Source organism: Elaeis guineensis, chromosome 5 (assembly GCF_000442705.2).
Source record: "Elaeis guineensis isolate ETL-2024a chromosome 5, EG11, whole genome shotgun sequence".
Taxonomy (NCBI): domain Eukaryota; kingdom Viridiplantae; phylum Streptophyta; class Magnoliopsida; order Arecales; family Arecaceae; genus Elaeis; species Elaeis guineensis.
In genome coordinates this window covers 113306678-113331139 of record NC_025997.2, presented here as the reverse complement: position 1 = coordinate 113331139, position 24462 = coordinate 113306678, and the positions used below count along the sequence as shown (strand labels likewise).

At 34.3% G+C, this 24462-nt stretch overlaps 2 protein-coding genes across 2 annotated transcripts in view; both read right to left on the bottom strand.

Annotated features, from left to right (window-relative positions):
• The window catches only part of LOC105032896 (phenylacetaldehyde reductase-like), a 29130-nt gene extending 22139 nt beyond the window's left edge, over window positions 1-6991 (bottom strand). The window contains exons 1-6 of the mRNA XM_073256954.1: window positions 6868-6991; window positions 4750-4919; window positions 2878-3015; window positions 809-830; window positions 657-694; window positions 406-568 (exon numbers count right to left, since the gene is read on the bottom strand). Of these exons, the coding sequence (XP_073113055.1) occupies window positions 406-568; window positions 657-694; window positions 809-830; window positions 2878-3015; window positions 4750-4919; window positions 6868-6991 (655 nt within the window). The remainder of the gene's footprint in view (window positions 1-405; window positions 569-656; window positions 695-808; window positions 831-2877; window positions 3016-4749; window positions 4920-6867) is intronic.
• LOC105034771 (phenylacetaldehyde reductase) overlaps window positions 1-24462 on the bottom strand; it is a 128782-nt gene that overhangs the window by 76436 nt on the left and 27884 nt on the right. The window lies entirely within an intron of this gene.

Sequence of the window (24462 nt, the reverse complement as noted above, 5' to 3'; positions counted from 1 at the left end):
ACTGACTTTTCTTTTATCAATTAATATGTTCTTTGCCAAAACCAAAATTTGGGAGATTATCTGGACAAAAATTCCGATAGTTCCCTGAGACCAATTTGGGAGAAAAGCTACATTTTCTTTTTTTTTTTTTCCTTTTAGAGAAGGGTACAACAGTTCCATTGATGATAGAACACATAAAGAGTGAGGCCTCAAATCCCATGGCTTCAAACATGCAAGCACCTAGACTTGCCATAGTCATCCCAAGTAGCAATAAGTACCGACAATTTTTCCTGGTGCTTTCAATCCGAGGTTTCATTTTGTTCAAAAAAAGCCTACTCTACCATAGGTAGATAAACTGAAAGAGAAGTACTGGTTACTGTTTACTAGCATTCAACTAATATGATATGTAACATGAATTTTACATACCATTTATCAAGTTCAGGATTGCAGCAGCACTCGTATTTAGAGTAGGTTGCAGAAGAGGACCTATGACCACTGCTGGATTTATTGTTACCATGTCAATAGAATTATCCTTTGAAAACTTCCAAGCAGCCTCCTCAGTCAACGTCTTTGAAAGTCTATACCACATCTAATAGAAACTAAGAAGTTTGGAAAAATATTCTTGATACTGCTAACTTTGTTTAGTCCAATACAACTCCTTAACTAGACTAACTTACCACTTGCAGTACTCTTGAACAAATAGCACCTAAAACCTCTAAGTTATTATAACATTTAAAGAGGAGTGTAACCATAAACTTTATTCATGCTGCCACATATAAACACTACACATAATTATTCTTTTCTCTTATAAAATATCACACTGCAATACCAGTATTACCAGAAAGCTTCATCTAGAACATAATATAATGAACTGCAAGATTTTAACAGAGTATAGCCTCACCAATAATCAAGTCGCACCATGTTACAGTGAGAACAAAGAATAATTCAAGCCATAAAAAAATGTGAAGGGAAAAAACATAAATAACAAGCTTTATCCTACTTATTTGGTCAGCTTGGTAGATCATGCTGAAGGAATTCAATATAACTCATAATGCTTTGCAGTGTGTGTATTTCATTTGAGAGGATATAGAAGGTATCTTAATCAACAAGCCTTATCCAATATAAACAGGTTTAACTTATGAATTAAGGTGTGATTAATCAATGTACAAATATGTTTCATGACAGGAAACTGAATTTTATATGAACCGTCTATGAATTGCTATAATATTTCTGCTATTCGCAACTTTTACCAATAAATGTAGAGAAAACCCTGCCATGAAAACTTAGAAGGCCTGTTGACTGGTAGGAAAGGCTTTCTTATCAGTTATGCGGGTTATGCTCAAGTTTGTGCCACAGATGAGCAATCCTCAGTCGAAAACCAAGACAAACTGAGAAGGAATTCAGGTTCATTGTAGGAAATTGTATTCATCTATAGGTCCAGAAGTACAAAAGCAAGAGGCCAAACTGAAAAATGATCAACATACAAGCGTATAAGTACTTGACATAAAATTTTTTGATATCTAAAGGTATATTTGCAGAAAGATCAGATCCTTACATTTTGAACATGCGCCTCAAGTATACAAGTACATTTCTGGGATAATGGGATAAACAATTAGCAACTATGATCATCCTGTATGCAATAGAAGATAAGAGTAATCATTCACTTTCACAACAATCTTAACTATGTATATTTTCACAAAAATTGATCATCAATTCATGATACATACAGTAGTCAAAGACAGGACTCATAGTTGACAGGGACATGATATTATCATGCTAACAAAGATACTCATCTATAAAACATAAACATTTGGGAGTTTTCTTTTTTCTACAATTGCATATTTTTTTTGGGAATATATATATATATATGTGTGTGTGTGTGTATCAGAAAACTTAAATGATTATATTAGATCGAAGTTGAGGAAACATGGATATAGGCATCAAATTTGGCAATAGTCAGGCTATTTTGATTCAGTAAAAAGTGAAATACAGGAGGAAAAAAAAAATTCTCAACACACCTAAGTTTAAGTTGTTTTCAGTAAATCATTTTTCTCAATAAAATATATGCTAATTGCATGTCACATGCTAATAATAATAAACTACTGATCTCTAAACTATATAATGCTTATAAGGAACATTTTCCTAGGTGAAAAAATTAGAAAAACCTCTAATATTAGTGAAATATTATTTATATTTTGGCATCTCTAAACTTAATACCAGGCAGTAGAATGCCAACTAGACATATTCATAAATGTATATACTTCTCTTACATTAGTTAATTGAAATACATGCACCCACATGCTACTTAAATACGGGATTGGAAACATGGGCTTGTATTGATTCTTTTTGTTGATAGATCAAGCCATATGTTAGAAGGTGGGCTACACTATGTCTGTAGCCATCCCCCAGCCAGGGCCAATGGATTGAGCATACAGTCCAAAACCAAGCTACTCTTTCTGGCAAATCCCATATATCCAACCCTTCATACAGTGACCCATGCAACAACTGTCATGTTTGATCCACAATCCATGTATCCCACGTTTTTTAAAACTTCAGATTTATGACACCAACAAATCATACACAATGGGACTCAAAAACATGCCGAAGAGGATATCACTTATAAGATGTTGTTGTGTTATATGATGAATGCCCTGTGGAAATTAAAAGTTTCTGAATGGGATATTGCAAAAAAGGATTAGGACAAAAAATCATTAGAGTAGCTCTATTTTTCTTTCTTGCATATGTTCTTAGGGAATTCATGTTGCAACCATGTTTGATCAAACAACCTCCATGCTGTCTCTATCCAAATATGATTCAAAGGAGAAAGATACACCTATCAGTTCATAACTTTGCCTGCTTACAAACCTCTGCACTAGAAAATCATGTCTCGTCAACTACCACATCAGGTGCTAGTGGTCTTCCATTATATGCAACAGCAGCCACAGATGATGTTACCACCACCCTTTTAACAGGAGTTTTAACACAGGAACTGAAAACATTGAGTGTTCCCTTCACTGCTGGGTTGATTAACACAGCCTAAAGGTATGATTGAAAGACAATGCTGTTAAAAAAGTTATAGCTTGCCATCATTTTGGACAGTGAAAAAAAGAATATCACCAAGACACATTGGACAGAAAACAAGAAAAGAAGGCAAGAAGTCCATCTGTAGTAAAGTTATCCACTCCCATATATATTACTGCATTATAACACAACATAAGATAGAGTGCAAAAGTTGTTGCAGTAAGCATGAAATGCTCAATTAGTCAGACAAATTTTTCAGCACACAAGCAAAAAGTTAATCTATGCGGACTATTATTATCCTATAGAGATAAAGTGGCCTGATATGAAAGCAGCATCAAGCAAATAAAGAGGCCAGATACGAAAGCAGCATCAAGTGAAGAATGTGGAATGGCATAGACATAGATCAGTACACATAACAAATCCATATGGCAGTGGCTAGCCTCATTTTATTGCATGAAGATTCTGTGCATGAATTTGAATCTAGGTTGCAAAAATGCAAAAAATCTCAAGTAGAAATAAATAATCAGTATATTAAAAAAAAAGAAAAATTCTATAACACAAGCCCTAAACTAAGGATGAGTTTCTGTACAAATAGATGCAAGCAAACAGCGAGTGTACCCTTTTTCCTTTTTCTTTTTGAGTTATATCAGAAGTCCATAGCTGGTGAGCTTCAGATCTTTAATATTTTTGGATTAGTTGTATGATTAGAGTCTACAAGTCATAGCTAGGTTGAGGAAAATTTAGTAATTAGAATTGTACTAGACAATTTAGATGTCTTTGCATAGAGGGTTCCCTAGTTCCATACTTCTCCAAATTTTGAATATTCGTCCTTAACTCATTGAGGAATTATTTTTCTTCATGTTTTACTTCTACTTTGTTTATCTTTAGAAAAGCAGTATTCAAGCCCTGTGCCCCTCACATCTGTAAATCTATCCTCTTCGATCATTTGGTGCCACCTTAACCTGATCAGATGTTGTCTTATCAGAATTTGAAGCCAACTAGATCGCCCTCTGAATCATTGCTATAACAACCTGTTGGCCCCATATGTAGAACTCCAATGTTTCCACTTCAACTGTTTCACTATGATCTCCTCAACTTCCCTCTGGAACTGATGCATCAACTCACTTGTGACCCCGCCTCCCTTCAGTCCCGCTACATCAACCAGCTGTTATTCCCACCACCTCAACCTCTACAGTGCAACAACTTTCATCAAAGAGCATAAGAATAGCGAAGAGGATCACCAAATCTGTACAACTGTTGGTGATCTTTAGCTCTCAATGCCTCAACTGAGATGAAGAGAGAGGTCAGAAGATTGAGTTTCAAGTTAAACGGCCTAGCCTATCTAAGTCAAATTAAGTTGCTGATTTGGTGGTTTAAACAGTTAAGCTGCTCAGTTCATAGGTTCAAATGGGTTTCAGCTAGTTACATATTTTAACTCAGTCAGGCCCACCATAGCTAGCAGGTGGTCAATCAGACAGGCAGACCTGGCCAATCCAGCCAAGTCTCAAAATACTGGTATTAACTCGATTGCTGTCACAATACTCAATACAAAAAATGTATTCACTCCAATAGTAGCTCAACACAAGCAAAGATTGCACAAAAAAATGATGAAATTATGATGATACTGCTTTTGTTCTGCAAGATTAATAAGTTAGGAGCAAATTTAAACAGTATATTATTGAAAAAACATAAACCTATGAAAAAAAAATAATAACAATGTTATTTTGTAACAGAGATAATAATATGAACCTGTGGATCTGTGATATTTTCATAGAAAGGAGATGCTGTATGAAAAACGCCCTCACACCCCTCGACCACTGAATCAAAAGAGCCTTCATCCAATAAGTTTGCTTTAAACAAGTGCAGTCTCTCATTGGCTCCTTCCAAGGCACTCAAATGCTCGATTTTCTTTGGATCAGCTAATAAACATGACATAAGAAATATAAGATGAGAGACCAAAATTAGTTTTTAGCAAAATTTTAGGTGATAAGTTGTGGCATGAGTGCTTGACATGGATCAATGACAGAATTTTGCAAAAGAATTAGATGATGCCCAAAATATAATCTTTTTTCTCCATGATCCATTAAAATAAGAATAATAGAAATTTTCAGGCACAAAAGACAGAAAAAGAAGTAAACAAAGAACACAAGAACTCCGAATTTCTTGTTCGATGCGTAAGACAGACACAAGCATATTTATGAACGACTGAAAGAAACATCGCACAGCAAAAGGTGTTATCGTTTAAGTGAAAAGCAAGAGTACTTCTTTAAACTTACTATAGTTTTAACAAAATCAATGTCATCCTCAATCTGCCTCAACTGAAATAGAAGAACTCTGTTGCAAGAAGCCCAATATCATTCAAATGCTGTAAGTGGGCTTCAGACTTGTACTACAGATAGTTCATAGTAAATCACTCATTTTTTATTTGATCCATGAAACACATTTGAATAGAAAAAAATTACAATCCTGTCAAAATTTTCAAAATTTTGCCCCATACAAAAATGATTAGGATTATTTTTTCTCTTTTGGACACTAGTTCCCAAATATACGATGGACAATTTCATGGACAGTACTTCCTCAAATATCAGAAGATGAGTGGATGCTGTTTACCTAAGTGAATCTCCATATGATTCAATGAGACAACAAGTGAGATTTTATTGATGAAATAACTGAGGAGAACATCTAACCCAATTTATGGAGGGTAGTGAAAGATGAAAGTAGAGAAGAAAAACCAAAATAAAATTGCACGATTGTTTTACATATGCCTTAGAGAAGTGAGAACCGGTGAATAATATAGATAAGTGATGACAAAAAGGATAGCTACATGTCGCATTCTTGTATAGAATAAAGTGAAGCATCGTGCCTTCAACCCCCTTCTAAGCAACTAATGTTGCCACTAAAGTTAGTTTACTTTAACATTACACTAGATATTTTTTATTTTTGTTCTTCTAATTACCAACAACAAGCTTGCACTTAAATAAGCAAACGTGCAGTCTAAATGAGTGGATCATAATGTTTTATAAAAGAACATATTATTGCAAAAAGAAAATTCCTGCATGTTCTACGTCCTTTATTTTTCTTTAAGCAATGCATTAGAGCTTTGACATACGGATCTAATCATGATTCCAATTTAGGCTAATTTGATCCTGACCATCTGATGCATGTTTCCTTTTTCTTTAAAACAAAAAAGAAAGAAAAGAAGACCACTCTACATGTTCGCGACTCTATTTCTTGTAACCATTTTAAATTGAAAGGCACCAAAGCTCCTATAATCCTGTTTCGTGCTCTGATAGGACCTACCGCAAATTTCACAAGAGTCAGCCAACCTATCCTTAAAACCCTAACTTCCCACACTATTTCTACCCCTGTATCATTTTACATGTCAAGAACAAGGCAAGACAATATCAACAAAAATCCAAAGTCAAAAAGACAATCGATAAATGTTAGCAGAAGGTGCCCGATGACGATTAATGGAAAAATATAACAAATTAAAAAAAATGCAAATCAAAGTCAAGAAAACTTGAAAAGAAACAATTGCGACCACGTTAATCTGGAGTTGAAACACAAGATAAATGATCCATCCGACCATATCATGGCTTAAGGGCTATAAACGAACTAAGCAAACAAGGAGAGTTAAAGGCTATTATTCCACAAATCTGAGTAGATAGGATCCTCCAGTCCTCCAGCGATGATGTCATAATAACCATAACTATTGCAAAAGAATCAATGAAACGAGAAACACTAATAGGAGCATTCCATCACACCTTGTGTGCAATTGTATCTCCTAAAGAAGAAAGAGGATAAGTGGGATAGCAATAGCTATAAAACCATGACTAGCAGTACTCAAAATTACAGAGAGAGACAGACCAAGATCACGGACAGTGGCACGCACGGTATATCCGTGCTGGAGGAGAAGCTTGACGAGCCAAGAAGCAATGTAGCCGGACGCACCGGTCACGCACACCACCTTCGCACTCCCACTCCTACTCATCCTTCTCTTTTCTCTTCTCTCTCGCTCGCGCTTCACAATTCGGTGTTGGGGTGGACATATAGAAGGGCGAGGGTGGGTGTATCAATAAAGAAAGAAACCAGGCATGGCACCGGGGGTGCTCTCTATCTACTGGGGGTTTGGGCCATGTCTTTTCGCGCGAAAGAATGATCGAGCTTTTTTCGGTGACATCAACCGTTGGATCGCTCCTTGCATGAGTATGCCAACCTCTTTTTCTATCTGCCCGCACAACTTTCAAAGAGGATATTGCATAATTTAATGGTGATACGTCGCAATTGCTTTGATGTGTAATTGTACATATCATCTGCTGCCAAGCAGCGGGGTAGTCGGCAAAACGAAAGCAATTGCGACAGACCATTGAAAGCTGAACGGCTGGGGTTGTATCTTTTGCACTGGAGGATTATTCACCTTCTTTCATGTGAATCCATCGTTGGATTGTATAATAGCCACTTCAACATCTGTAGGTGCATGAATAAAGAAAGTTTGGAGTACTTGCCGGATGCGATCCAGCGGTCGAGATTGTAAAAGAAATTCAATCATTTTCTAATTTCATTGGAGGACAAGGCACCCCAACCAAAGGTTCAAGGGATCAAAAAAAAAAATTATTGAGAGTTAAAACATAAGTAGTTGTGATAGCGTTTGAGGCAAATTATGTTTAATGATGTCTATGATATACAATCAAGATAGACGTCTATCAAAATTCTATATAGGCATGGCAAATAAGTCCTAGGCCATATGGATCACGTCAAAAATATTATATTATATTATATACATATTTTCTTTGACTTAATCATGAAAAAATTTTGAACTATTTGAAAATTTTTAATTTCATCTTAAATTTTAATTTGATGCAATTAGATTATCAAATTTTCAAAAAATCTCAATGTGGTCCTTGATCATGCATTCTGTTTGCTTGCTGCTACGAAAAGGTTACATATGCTCATATGATAGATATATGTGGGAGAAGGGGCTGATGTGGACAAAATATTCTTTTCTTTTCCTCTTATTCATTTAGAATGTGGAATCCGATCATTCCTCTCATTCTCGGTTACTCAATATCGATAACGATTGTGAGAGTGGTGGTTTGTCAGTCAACAAAAAGGCAGTGACTGCTCCACCATTTTCATGGTCAAGGTATTTTCTTTATCTTACATTCGGATTTCATATATTAGGGTTTGACTTAGATTTTTTCATAATTCAGAAAAAAAACAATAAAGATTTGGCTCAGCATGAAATATTACTAGTGATTTTGAGTTGAAAGTGATCTAAAAAGTTTGTTTTTATTGTGCATGTATGTGGTTTGAAGCTTTATGGAAACTTTTTTGTGCAAATGGAATGTGGTCCCAAGATGTTGTCAGCATGTGGTCCTGAAAAATTATTAAAATTTCTTTATAAAGTATAATGGGTCCCAAGTTGTCCCCATGTGATCTCAAAGCTTTGTTAAATCTTTTGGATTTGGCGGAATGTGGTCCCATGCAAGTTGTCAACCATTATCATTTATCTGCTACTTTCTTGCCAAGCTATATATTGTTCAAGAAAAAAAGGATATGCCCTCCTATAGTACAACAAGATATTTTTCTAAGTATAGCAAGATAGTATGCCCTACTGTAGCAAAATAGGGAATCTTGCTGCCATATATCTTGCTTCATAGAAAATGTTAATAGGCTTTCTATTAACAACTACTTCATTTTGAAAATAGTTTTTATGACTATTTCATTGATGTTGCTCATAATTTTTTTCTCAATATTATTTATATGACTTATGTTTTCTTTTTAATATACTACAGAATGAATTGTGTAACCATTGCTGTGCATCATGGTGGAAAGTTTGTCAACAAAACTAGATGCAGTAAATATGTTGGAGGGAATATGGTTTATTATGACATCTGTGACACAAATAGCTTATGTTATGATAAGTTACTAGATACGGTGGAGAAGCTATATATGGATAAAGTTGTAAGATTATTTTTTAGGATTTTTATTCTTATTGACAATCAAGGAATGAGACTTGTGTATGAGGATATTCAGCTTCAAGGAATAATAAAGTTTGCATTATATACAAGAGAGTATTTGCATGCTTATGTTGACCATAAAAAACCTGTCAATAAACCAATCATGGGGAGACCTAGGACTAAGAGTGTTGCTAAACAGATTTTAGAGAATCAAAGCCTGAAACCAATGAGAAGCAAAGCAATTGGTGAGCGGGCAGAGAGAGGCAAAGTCAGCAAAGTAAGAACTAAACAAAATCGGCAAATGATGATAAACAAGAGAAAAGAAACAATGCTTGATGGACCTAGAGATAAAAGGATTACTAAAGTGCCTTCGGATGTTGAAGAGTACATCCCATTCATTGACAGTGAAGAGAAAGAAAATGATGACAGCTACTATACAGATATTGAGTTATTAACTGATAATGAAGAGTTGATAGCTATGAGTGACAAAATGAAAGAAGAAAGAAATAAGAATAAGAAAAAGGATGATGAAGTGCAAAGAAAGAATCCACTATCTGTGGGTGTGATTATAGAACCAAGTATTGCTGCTCCATTCGATAAAATTGAAGAGTAGATCAGGTATGATAGTGACTATCATAATTCATCTGAATTTGATGCACCTAAATCAAGTCCCGAGCATGAGGTTGTTGAGCTTACAAAGAGGAAGAAGTGGATTTATTTTAATCCTAAACTTGACATGCAAGATATCAAATTTTGTAAAGATATGACATTCAACATCATAGAATATTTTAAACATGCTGTGATCAAGTATAGTGTAGCATAGAGATATGATGTGAGATTTGTGAAGTGATAAATACTTAAATTAGGATATTAGAAGCATCTGATTTATTATTAATGGATTATTATTATTGAGAATTTGATGCTTCTTAATCTATTTTAGAGATAATTGAAAGATTGGACTGATAAAGATTCAAATTGGTTCAAATTCAAAAAAATACTCAAAAACTAATAGGCTAAGTACAATCAGCTCAAAGAATAAGTTACAATCAATGACTTAAAAGTAACTCATCAAGATTCAAAAATCAAACTTCAACATGCCAATCATTTAACTCCTAAGTGAAGGAGGCGTCACAACATCAAATCATCTTGTGCCGCCTAAAATTTTTCAGATGAAATTTCTCACGTAGAGAAAGAAGGGGAAAGAAAGGATGCCACACCCAAGCAACTCCCCCACGCTCTCTCTCTCTCTCTCTTAACTCTTTTTCCTCGCGCAAAGTCCTTCACGCCTCAACAAGTCCACGCACTCTCCTCTCATAGCGCCCGGCCCCACTTCCTTTCCACTTATTCCTCCACGCCCTCTTCTCAAAGGCTCTTCACTTTAAAACACTCCACAAACCGGGCCCCACATCCTTCTTTTTTTTATTTCATGCATCCAGACTCTCAGGCACCCAAAACTTCTTTTCACGCCCAAAGTCAAACCGTGGCCCCCACCTCCTTCCACTTTTAATGCACACGCCATTCCCCCTCTCACGCTATTTCACGTGGCCCCACCCACTCTTATCAGTTAATTCTCACAAACTCTACCTCATGCCTCCACCTTCATCTATGAATATGACCCTTTCCTCTCACCCTTAAGCCGTCTCCCCTCGCCCCACGGATCCTTCCTGAAGCCGTCAACGTCCTCTCCTCTATCCCTCTCTCCTTCTTTTTTTTTCTCTTCTTTCTCTTTTCAACATCAACCCTTTTTTTTTTTTTCTTTCTTTCTTCACCCTTTCAGCCAAAAAATTTGAATTTCAGAAGATAAAAATACTAGAAGCAAGAGGACTCAATATCATGCACAACTAAACTCCAGCATCTCGAGAAAATTTTTTTTTTATTATTACTCAAATTTATTTCTTTTTACTCTATCTTTTATGTATTTTTTTTTAATATTTGTTTGTACTTTTATTTTAATGATTAGATTATTAATTTAAACAATCTATTTTCTTTAGAGACATACCGTGATCTATAGGATATGACACGTGCTCAAAAAAGAAATAGATTGTCATGATATGAAAGATACGGTCCGGGTAGAAATATATTATACTCAAAAGGTCATTCATAACAAGCCATCCTTGTATGAACTTAAATCTGTTTTATAAAAGAATGATTCATAATTTCTGAGATCTTTCTTGCTTGATCACCCCTATCATTAATTTTAAATTAATTTTTCTTATTTACTTAGGTTTTAAAAATTTTTAAACAACTTCAGCGCATATAAAATTCTAAATTTTCTCTTATTTTATATTCCAAGCACAATTGCCTTAGATCTCTAAGAATACAATCCCAACTCTATTTATATAGTTTGAATTGGTTTTTATTTTTGACCGCCTACGACAGCGATCATGAAGAATGAGGCTACTAGAGCAGAGGTAAAATGCTCATTTAATAATTATCCATTCAGCTTATGGTATTCATATGAGAAAGGTATTGGTAAATTTTGAATTAAGACTTATCCAATATATAAGAAGCCATAAAAATAGTCAAATGATAGCTAGGTGGATTGTAAGAGAATTTGAAGAAAAACTTAGACTGTCCTAGTAACAAGCCTACGAAAATGAAGCATGATATTAAGACAAGATTTGAAGTTGATGTAAATATGACTAAATATTGAAGGATCAGACAAATGGCTTTAGAGACTATTAGAGAGTCTCATAGCAAATATTATGGCAGACTATATGACTATTGTGAAGAGATCAGAAGAAGTAATAAGGGGACAACAGTAATCATCAAGACTGAGAGATCTGCTAATGGTTTACAGTTTCAAAACTTGTATGTTGGTTTGGAAGCTTTTAGAAGAGGATTTTTGGCAGGTTGCAGGCCTATATTTGAGCTTTATGGTTGTTTTTTGAAATGGGTTTGTAGGGGTGAGCTTCTAACTGTAATTGATAGAGATGCTAACAATCAAAGAGTCCTAATTGCATAGGTTGATGTTTTCTAGATGCCTGATGTGGATGTTAGATTTGTTTAGTTGGTAAGAGGGGAACAATGTATTAAGTTGCAATGTTTGGCTATCATGAAACAAGCTTTCTTTTTTTTTGGGGTTAAATGTTAATGTTCACTCAATGTCAGTTGGATGTGCTTGGAAAAGTTTTATTGTGGAGACAATGTAATTTTTAATGCTTTGAAAAGTTGAATGTGCACTTGATCCTTTGGCATAAGGCTTTGTTCTTTGGCATAATATTTTGGCCACAATGTTTCCAACTTTCAATGCCTTATATGTTATGTTCAAAGTTTTTGTAATGTTTATATGAATGTTTGTTATTTACAATGTTTCAGGCATTGTGGTTATCTCTACCGTGGCTAAGTTATGGAATGATGTATTGCATTGAGTTATAAATGGATTGAATTGAGTTATGTAATATTTGTAAACTAATTTATAAGTGGATTGCATTGAGTTATGTAATATTTCTAAGCAAATTTACAGGCAGAATGCAGTGACTTGGATAATATTTTTAAATTGATTTATAGGTAGATTGTATTGAGTTGTGAAGTTTGTAAGTTGAGTTACATATGGATTACATTATGTAATATCTCAGTAGCATAATCCAAGTTTCATAATGCACTAGGGGGATTTATTTAATAATGTTTCAGAAGGGTATCACATACTTGTCCATGAACTTCTCCATTTTTGTTTCATGTTCAGTAATAAGAACTTGTTGGTATCTTTCAATATCTTTCAAAAGAAGTTCAGTAAGGGTTATGAACTAGGGTTTAGCAGTGGCATTAGCTTTATCCAAGTTGTGGTTCAATGAGATAAAGAAAGTATGCAACTGCTGAAGAAAAGGTATTCATATAAATCTTAGTTTGGTTAGTAGTTCAACAAGATATCCATGAACTTGTCAATGAACAAATATATAGTCCAAAAAGAGGTTCAGCAAGGCACAAGAGTATCACATGCTAACAAGGTCTGAGTATACATTAAAATTATTTTTGTTTCATATTTTTGGATAAGGAGGGTGAATTTGTTTGTTTCTTTCAATATCTTGCAATAGAATTGCAGCAAAGGAGTATTCAAACAAGGTTATACCATAGAAGCATTAATGTTTCAGCTTTAAAGCTTGCTCAATGGCACAATAAAGGATTTAGAATGTTTCATTGCAAGTTGTCGAATAGTAATGCTCACAGGATCACAAAGTTGATCCTTAGTATACTTATTAAAATAATTAACAACTTATTTAGTTTTATAAGTTGCACTCATACTAGACTTCCCTATTTTAGATAGCGTGTATTAGTTATTCAAACAATGGCTTAGTAGTGGCTGTAGCAGTGGCATTCTCTACTGCTTTATGTTTCAACTATAATAACAGTGGCATTTTAACTTATATCAAGGGCACTAGCAATGGGTGGAGCATATGCAATTTTAGCTTATCAATTCTATTTCAACAACAGTACCATAAGATATTTTTCAAATCTTAGTATTCCATATTTCAAGAACATAACTTCAATAATAGAGTTCACTGTTTAATTAATAGTAGGGGCCATTCAAACCTGCTATCCATTCAAAGTTGCTTAAGTTTCATGCATGTACTATTTCATATTTGCTAGTTTCATGTATGTGCCATTTCAGCATTACTTGTTTAATATAATAAGACCATGTGCCAAGCATTAAACCTATTTCAAGCCCATTTACTAAACAAGAGATACAAATGGTCAATAACAAACCATTACATTCGATAACATTGGTGCATTACATTCATTATAAAGATGATTTCCAAAAGCTTCAATACACTAGAGCTTGTCCCCCCACTTTCAAAATCATTACATAATAACATAGATGGAAGTCAATTAAAACATGACCACCATTATTAGTAGAAAGAATAAAAATATGATTATAATCAGATATAGCTTTTTCCTTGCAGCATGCTTTACAAGCTTTCTCTTCAACTCTACACATTCTACCTTCACTCTTCTTGCCTCATCTTTGATGCACTAGCCTCTTTCTTTAAATTCTCTGCCTCTTCTAGCAAACCAATTGTTTCTCTTTTAGGTTCTGCCATATATTCTTTTAAACTAGAACTTTCTCTTCTATATCTTCCAACAATAGCAGGCAATCTTCTCACATCGGCTTTCAGGTTCCTTACTTCATCCCTTTTCTCAAGTAGAGCTACTTTGGCTCGTCCTCTTATCTTCAGATTAATCTAAGCAAAATATCCACAATATAAATTATTCTACCATCAATTAATAACTATATTATAATTAAACAATTTATATTAGCATAATTTGATAATTAAAAAATTAAAAAAATAAATTCAAGATACTGATCACACTCATATGATAATTAGGACCATCTCTAAACCTTCTTTTAGGATTATGATCAGTCTATGAAGTCCACATTTTAGCTACAAGACTACACTTACAATGATTGGGGGCTTTGGAGCTTCCAGTTGAGTCCATGCTAGAGAGTGGGGAGTCATGTGAAGACCTTCCAACTCTTCTAGATATCATCTCTTCTAACTCTTCTGTCTATCTCTCTTACTGATGTATAGCCCTTGTAAGTTCCAAGTAGAGTTGATCATTTGCCAATAGGAAGAATGGATGGATTAACGAAGGCAAAACCTTACCCTTAAGAAAGAATAAAATGTAAGTTAAAGAAAGTACCTTGATTGTGGAAATGGAGGAGCGGTCACTACAGTCTCATTGACCGACAAACCACCACTCTCACAATCATTGCCGGTATTGAGTCACCAAGAATGGAGGAATGATCAGATTCCACATTCCAAATGAACAAGAGAGAAAGGGAAGAACATTTTGTCCATATCAGCTACTTCTTCCACGTATGTCTGTCACATGAGCACACATGACCTTTTTGTAATGGCAAGCAGACAGAATGCATAGCCAGGGTTCGTGTTGAAATTTTTTAAAAATTTAATGACCTAATTACATCAAATTGAAGTTCAGAATGAAATTAAAAATTTTCAAATAGATCAGAATTTTTTTCATGATTAAGCCTTCTCTTTTCTCTTCTCTTTTTTTCTCTATCCTCATAACCCATGGATCCCCAATGAAACCCACTACAGCAGGCACGGACTATAATAAGGGATTCTCATTCATCGTCATCACGTAGTGTACCAAGAAAAAAAATATAGAGAAATTAGAGAAAGTAAATAAAAAAGTGAAGAGAGAGTAGGAAAAGAGATAGAGGAAGAGAGAAAGAGAGGAGAGATTTTTTTTTTTCATGGCAAAATAGGGGATCCTTGTTCTCCATTTCTCCCAGAAGAAAAGAGGACATTTTAGCCACTGATGACCATGACCAAAAGAGTGGCACTAGAAAGCCACAAGATGCAGCCGATGGCAAGATGGCTAGGAGAAAAAAGGAAAAAAGATTGAAAATGCAAAAAAAAAGGGGAAAAAATTGAATTCAAGTTCTTAATAAAAACTCCAGTGAATGCCAGTTGGAAACCAAAATATAAGGAACAAGATGATGGAATAGAGAGATTAGAGTCATTAATTTAATTTTCAGGCTGCATTTGGCCACGGTAGTGATGAGTGGTGTCTGATGAAGACAAGCATGGGCATCGTCAATTTTCGAGTTGGGGGTTGATATACTGATGAAGGGATTGATAGGCAGATGAAAAAGAACCTTGGTCCATTAAATAGAGCTAAAAGGAGGTGCTGGATTCTTGCCTTGAAGGAAAAATTCTTCAATCTGGTAGGATTACCAGAGTGCATCTGAAAATTTTTTTATTCTAAGACTTAAATAACATTTACTTTTACCTTGATTTGCAGCAGAATAGGGATCAAAATCCCCAGGGATGCTTGGGTTTCTTGAGCTTGATGCGTCGCAAGATCTGAACGTACAGATTCTCTACTTCGTGTGCATGCTAGGTTCCATAGGGAGGCAGGATAATCTTCTTCACATCAATCTTTAGAAGGAAAGCAAGGAGGGTTGAGATCCAATCTCAAAAGGGAGTCTTCATGCCTAGGGAAGAAGCCTAGAAACTCTATGCCAAGAATCAAGAGATGCCTCCCTTTCTTAGACATGCACACCCTCTCTTCTCACCGGTGGTTTGTTTTGGTTTTTGTCGCACAAAAAAAACTCTTCACAATCGGTGGTTATTTGCTCCCCTTAAATAGATGTTAATGCCTCATCTGGTTATGTCCTAAATTAGTTAGGACACAAGTTCAAATCTGATTTGAACTGAACCTTATCCAAGTAAGAAACCTAATGCAGAAAGGAGAGCAATCTATGCATGCCCATGACCTTCACGTGCGCACAAAATAAAAAAATAGAAATAAATCAAAGCTCCATCTCTCCTTTGGTCAGCCCCTAACTGAGAGAAATCTAGGTATTTAGGATTCTATGGATCCTATCTAATTTGAGTCCAAACTGAGTCCAATTCGAACTTAATTTAAATTGGATTCGAACCAAACTCGAAAGGACTGTCAATCCTCATCTAATTAAGATTCTGGTCCAAGTTTAACTAAAATTTTTTAACCAATTAAGCTTTAATTAAATTAGATCCAATCTAAAATTAATTAGGATATAAATTCAATCTCTTATAAATTCTTTGGATCATTGATCAGATCATTAACATCCTCAGAATTAAACCTGAACCTCATGTCCAGTGCGAGCTAGACATAGCCAATTGTTTAATCTCATATAACCTCTAACTTAATTCTCAATTAAGCTAATCTATTTGTTCAATCAAATCACATACTTTCAAATGGAACATGTAGACTTAGGTCAATTTTTTCTTACTTTGTCTGACTTTTGTGCATGACTTCATTGGTTCGAACACTAGACTTGTAGCATAAGAATAACTTCCTGCACTATTCAAATTTTACCATCTAACAATAATTTTTGATATTCAGATAGGTCGAATGTATGTAAGGCAACACTCAAGAACTTAGGAATATGGTTACTGAATGATGCATCCTTTTGATCCTGAATGCTCAGGACGACCTAGGGTTTAACTATCAATCCTGGATTAGTCATCCACATTGTATTTCAATCTTTTTTAAATCCTATGATATATCATATGGATTGTCCTGATTGATGTCTTACTCAATTGAAATACAGTGATGCATCAACTCCAAAAATACGGAGAGATCAATCCCATCTTAGTCCACATACCAACTACCACAAATACTTGACTGTGTCCAGAAATCTTCCATCACTGAATTAGAAATTCAGGTAGTCCAGCACCAAAACACAGTGAGTTGCTTGCAAGTCACCATAGTGATCTCAGATCTAAGGTACTCTTGATAGCAGAGCACTCCACAGGTGAGTCACTTATTCAATGATGATGTACTCCTACATCTTATCTGTATACCATACCAGTGTCTCCATACTCCTTGGTTAAGAGGATAACCAACTTATATGGCACACAACAACCTACTCTTGATAAGCATCATTATTTCTTAATGACGTATCATTTGATCGCGAACATATTTAAGAACTATTCGATAAATCCTTCTTTATCGATTGTCATATAGTTCTAAGAACTTCATCACAGCATAAGAGTTCTAATAAGAAAAATGTATATCTTGTGATAAATTATGTCAAATAACTTTTATTAATTCATAATTCATATACAAATTACAAAGAGCATAATTATCCAAATGATTAGCTTTCGGATATATTTTCTAATAATTCCTACTTGGACTAAAGCCATCGGTATAGTATTTAATATCCATCTTCCATTTAAGTTCATCAAACTCTTTGGTTCTAAGGGTTTTAGTAAATGGGTCAGTCAAGTTCTGCTTTTCGTCAATCTTCTGAAGCTTGACATTATCTCGATCTACGAGCTCTCATATAAGATGATAGCGATGCAGAGTGTGTTTGATTTTCTGGTGGGACTACTATTCATTTGCTTGAGCTATGGCTTCAGTGTTGTCAATACACAAGGATTGGACCATGGACGGAGGGTGTCACTCCAAGCTCATTAATAAACTTTTCACATCCAAACTTCTTCTTTTGCAGCATCAAATGCTGCAGTGTACTCCACCTCGCATCGGCTATAGTATACTGCTTGAAATTTTTCCAGCAGATTGTTCTTTTATTTAGAATAAATATATAATCCGACATACTTTTGTCATCATCATGATCTGACTGAGATTAGAATCAATATATTCTATAAGTTTCAAGTTAGTGTCTCTATAGATTAGCCATTGGTTCTTTTAGTATTGCTTAAATACTTAAGGATGGTTCTTATAACCTACCAATGATTTTTTTTTTTGGATCAGACTGATACCTACTCACTATCCCTAGTGAGTGTGTCATATCAGATCTCGTACATATCATGACATACATGATAGATTCCACTATCGAAGCATATGAGATTCTACTCATTTGCTCTCTCTCATGGAGTTGTCGTACAATCCTTCTTAGATAGAGTAATTTCATGATCTATCAAAAGATAGTCTTTCATAAAATTTTTCATACTGAATCGTTTCAGCACAGTATCTATGTACATGGATTGGGACAATCCAAACAACCTTTTAGATATATCCCTATAGATCTTCATGGAGAACTGTGATAATAGCCGCAGCTTTATACTTTATAAAGCAGGAACGTCATTTTTCATTAACAGTATGTCATCCACATACAGTACAAGAAAGATGACTTCAGAACCATTAGTCTATTTATATATACAGGGTTCTTCTTCGTTCCTAATGAAGTCATATATTTTGATCTTATCAAAATGCATGTTCCAACTCTGCGAGCATTGCCACAGGAGAAAATGTTCCATCATAGTCAATACTATAAAATTGACAATATTCCTTGGCAACCAAACGGGCTTTATAAGTCTCCACCTTCCCATCTACATCTCTTTTTCTTTTCGAAAATCCATCCATACCTTATGAATTTTATTCCTTCGGATGGATCAACTAGTGTCTATACACCAATGATTTTCATGGACTCCATCTCGAATTTCATGGTATCAAGCCATTTGTCAGAGTCAGATCTTTACATGGCATCCATGTAGGTAATTAGATCCTTGTTGTTCTCATTTAGTTCAACAGAATCACCATCTCAGATCAAAAAATTATAGTATCTGTCCGATCGATGTGGTACTCTATCAGATCTCCTTAAAGGTACTTCAACAATGGGCTTTGGATTTGATTTAATTAAATCTGATCTATATTTTTACTTATTTGTGTCGGTTCTTCTACCTGTCAAACTTCATCAAGCTCAACCTTAGTGGCATCAGTTCCTTCCATAAAGAACTTTTTTTCTAAAATGAATGCTCTATTGTTGACAAATACCTTTTATTCTTCAGCATGGTAGAAGTATTATGTCCTAGACTCCTTAGGGTACCCTACTATTAAGCACTTATCAAATCAAAATTCAAGTTTATCAATTTATAAATATTTTATATAAACCAAACAATCTCAAACCCTAAGGTAAAAGGATATCGATCTATGCCCATCCATATCTCATATGAAATTTTTGTGATCGATTTGCTCGAAATATTATTCAGAACATAACACGCAGTATTAAAAGAATAACCCTAAAAAAAAATCGATAGACTCACAAACCCCATTATGAATCGAACCATGTATAACAGAGTTCGATTTTTTTTTCTAACATTCCATTATATTGTAGTATCCCAGGAGTAGTCTATTGTGAGAGAATCCTATTCTCTTATAGATATATTAAAATTTATTGAAAAGATATTCACCTCATCGATCTGATCGAAGAATTTTAAATTTCTTCTTAGTCTATTTTTCTACTTCACTATGAAATCATTTGAATATTTCAAATGATTCAATCTTATGCGTCATAAGGCAGACATACCCATATCTCGATAGATCATCAGTAAATGTAATAAAGTGATAGTATCCTTCTCTGGTGCCTATATTCATAGGTCCCCATACATCACTATATACTAGAATTAGAACATCACTGGCTTATTCATCCTTTTCAATAAATGGTGACTTGGTCATCATTCCAAGAAGACAGGACTCATAGGTTGAAAATGATTCACAATCATTGATGTCGAAAATTTTTTCTTTAGATAATCTATTTATCCTACTCTTGTTTATATGACCGAGCCTATAATATCAAAGGTAGCCATATGTGATATTATCTATTCTAGGATGTTTATTCGATATGTATATTATACTAACAGGATGTGATAAAATATAAATATTATTTTTTAATTGTTCACACATAATCGTGACACCATTCATAATGATATCACAGAAATTTTTCTTTATTGAAAAATTATAACCATGTTTGGCTAAAATGTCTATGGAAATAACATTCATAAGGAAAGATGGACAATAATGACAATCATCTAAAACAATGATATTTGAATTAGAAACAAGCTGAACTTTTTCTATAGCTAGAACTAGAACAACTCTTTCATCTTCAACATTCAGGAATCGTTCGCTCTTTTTAAATTTTTTACTAACCTGAAATCTCTGCAATTAATTGCAGATATGAATTGGACTTTCGGTATCTAATACCCAAGTAGTAGTATCACAGATAGAGAAATTATAAGATGTTATCATATAATTATCTTGTCCAGTAATCTTTTGCTGATTTCTCTTCCTAGGCCTGTTTGGATCAAAAGAATCTAAATATAGAGGACAATTCCTCTTCCAGTGCCTCAGCTTCTTGCAAAAAAAGTATTCTGTCTAACTCTAATTTATTTTAGACTGGTTAGTTTGATAGGGCTTGGAAGCCCTAGCACGATACCACTACACCATACTTATCTTTCCTCTCTCAGAAGATCGATGCCCTGTTGAGGATAAATCCTCAAGTATGTCAAAAGACTTGTTAAATATTTGAAGCATTGTTTTTGATTGAGCGTCATCAAATTCATAACTAAATTCATCACTCATAGCAACCTTCATTATGCAACATACTATCATACAGTCATTGAGCCACTTTTGATAAGTGTCTATAACCGTCGCATCTACATTAGAAGCTGATACTTAAGATGCTGGAACTGTAATCACATATAGGATCCTTTCACATTCGAAAACTATTCTCAACTTTCAATATCAATTATCAAAATTTGGTCCTATAAGTATTTCACTATCCAACAATGAATGGAGTGATAAATGACTAGCCATAACTAAAAAAAAATATTAAGACCTATTAGTATATGAATTAATTAAGTTTAAAGACTTGGACTTTAGTCTAAAGGTCCTCCCATTATTTTAAATAAATTGGTAGCCTCTACCTTCAATTCAAAAAATTATCCTAATTTTTTAGCAGGTACTAGAATCCACACAGACTGCACATGAGCCCGACTTTGGTCAGCCAACTCATGTGCATCAATGGATAGGTTCTTAACCAATTATTTCTCCAAACAACTTCTAGTAATTAATTTTACCCCATATTTTATTTTAAAAAACTTGAGACTCCACTGAAAGTCCTGATTAGGTCTAACCATTAACATGATCATGCTCAGCCCATCTGACCAACAAATGATCAGGCCTGACTTTAGTCGATCAACCTAACCACCCATCAGAGAGACACGACTGAGTTATCATATTATGAATAATAATTTTAATAGTAAATAAGCACTAGATCTTTGAACCTTCAATGATTATTAGACTAATGGATCTATTATCATCCAACTTAATGGGAGGCTATGATTTAGTTATCTCCATAACTAGCTCATTTTATGAACCTAATAATTTAAAAGATTTGATTTAATGATTTGATAAGTAATTGATCGATGAGTTAAATACTCCCACTAATTTCACCAAGAGGGAGTACAATTGGAATAAGATTAGAGGTAGCATCTCAATTAATTATTGTAATATCCAAATCTTTAAAATTGGCCCAACATTTAAAAAAAAAATGAAATAAGCTAGTCTACGTGTTGTATGTGCTGGAAATACAGTGGGAAGTAGGAAATACATGGAAGGGACTTCCAAAGGAGTTCTCTTCCTTCTTTTGACCAAGAACTCCTCATTTGACAAGGCTTTCAAGTTGAAATCGGTCTCAAATTTTCTCTAAAGTGGTCTATTTAAAGGCCTCAATCCCTTAGTTTTTTCTCATCGAAGTTCACCTTCATTTGGCTGCCCTTTTTCTTTGTTTTCTTCTTGATATATTGATGGTTTAATCTTACTTTGGCCGCCAAACATCAGATTGATTCACATCAAAGACTTGGTAAATCCCTTTAATTATCTTTCCCTCGATCTTTTATAGTTCCTAAGCTTGAATTTTTGCCAAAATTTCTACCAAAAATTTCTTAAAATTCTGATTATTGATTTTCTCTATTTTCTTTCATATTTTGTTCTTGATTTCCAGCATCATTTGCCACTACCAGTCACTAGACCAAGACTAGTTGTCGCTGCTGTGGTTTGCTTTTCTGACGCAGGGTGTTGCTATTGGAATTTTGAATGTCCTAAAAATTATATGTACTCAAACATCTCAGTTTAATGGATATACATTTATTATTTTATTTATTATGAGTATTTTTTTAATAATATCATTGCATGTATAAGATCCATTGGATCAAGTAAATGACTCAAGTATGGGGTGGTTATGTACGGTGGTCAAAGTCATAGATGCTTGATTCAAAAGTAAATATTCATAACTAGTTAATGAAGCTAGACACTTCATTATGCGAAAGGTTATAGCATGAGAGTCTCCTAGGGATTAGGATGGCCTACCTAGGTCATTGAAATGAGATCCCAGGCTCATATTGCTAGTGCATATGGCATGCATTGAATGGAGCCAACATAAAGAGGATTCCTATAATAGTACTATCACCTAAAAAGAATCAGGATCTTTATAGCTACCTAGTGGATGAGTATTCTCAATCTTGAGCATGTGTGGATGGACTGATGATGCTAACTTTTCTTGCTTTAATTCACTATGGGTGAGATCTCATGAGCATATCAATAACTCTATGTTTTGGATATTGAGACTTAGTTAGTTGGAACATGCATATGTAATATAGAGTTTATGCCATTCCATAGAGGATGGAGTAATCACCCCCTTAGATTATCCGGCTTAATCACCAGAATCTAAGCTCAGTGATATGGCTTCGGGCCATGTCAGGTGATAGATACTTATAGATCAAAAAGGATGTAAGTTTGTCACCATGGATGATTAGTTAAAAAGATTAGAGGTTCAAAGAGAAAATATAATCAAGAGGGTAGATAGTACAAGAGAAAGACCTAGTCCTAATTATGGGTGTTACATAAAGGGATACTTTCATCATTTCACAGGCAGGTCAAGGATAGAGTCGTGTGTTATATGACACAATTTTATTATATTTAGTGTTAGTGCTAGAGTGCAGCTTTGGCTATATAGCAGAATTAGCCAAAGTTAAAATGGTCAAAATGTAGTCATGAGATGGTAGGAACATTTTGGTCATTTTGGAGCTAGGGTTGATATGTCCTAAGGTCCTTCTTTTAGCCTCAAACCAGCTGGTACTTAATACCTACTCTTTTCTCATATTTTGGTTAATAAATACCCAGTTGTATTTTGGGTTTAGATGGTGATACAAAAATTATGCATTAAAGGGTTTATGCCTTGTATAAATTATTATTTCTTTTAAGCCCTAATATAAATACAAGGCTAGAGTTTTTCTCTTATAAATAAGAGAAGTCAACAAACAAAAAAAAAAGGTGGAGAGAACCTAATGCGAAGGCTGCCCACACGACCGTGAGAAAGGAGAGAGGAAGAGAAATAAGAGAGAAGATTTAAGAGGAAGAACAAGCATCTGTGGATGCCAATCTGTTGCCCAAAAAAGTAGCAACCCAAGAGGGGGGGGGTTGAATTGAGTTCTTTAAAAATTTTAGCTAAATTAAATTTTAAGCAAATATGTGCTTCTAATAAGATTAATTTCAGTGATTGTGTTGTGTATGATATATGCATCAGCAGAATTAAAAAATAAATGAAGCTACATAAGAATTAAACTAGTGCAAAGTAAATAAGTAAAACAAGTAAAATGAACAAAATAAGACACAACACAAATGCAACAAATTTATAATGGTTCGATGCAATCTCACACCTCCGTCCACTCTCCAAGCTCTTCCTAAAAATTTTACTATAATCCCTTAGATTACAGTGCATTTGTTTTATCCAAGCTCATAAACAAATCCAGTTATTTTTTCAGGATCACCGACTAAAATCTTACATCGATTATTTTTCAAATTCATAATTAATCTAGTTGATTTTATGGACTCACCAACTAAACCTACAATATCTAATTTTGGACTTAAATGAACCTTTACCCCATGTTTCTTTTTCTCAAAAAAACTTATAAAGAAAATAAAAATACAAGAAGATAGAATTTTAATGCAAATAAATATAGAAAAATAAATTCTTTAAGCTAGAAGAATTTGCTAATTGTTTGGTTAATTGAGGCTTGAACTTCTCTTGTTTGAAGCTTGAGAGGATGTAGAAAAAGTTGGAGAAGATTTCTGTTGAAAGCACATTCAAAATTCTGTACTTAATTTCTCTCTTTTCTTCCTTTTAAGGATATTCAATGGTCCTCACATAAACTGATGTGTTCCTCTTTTTATTTCTCTTATTTTGGCT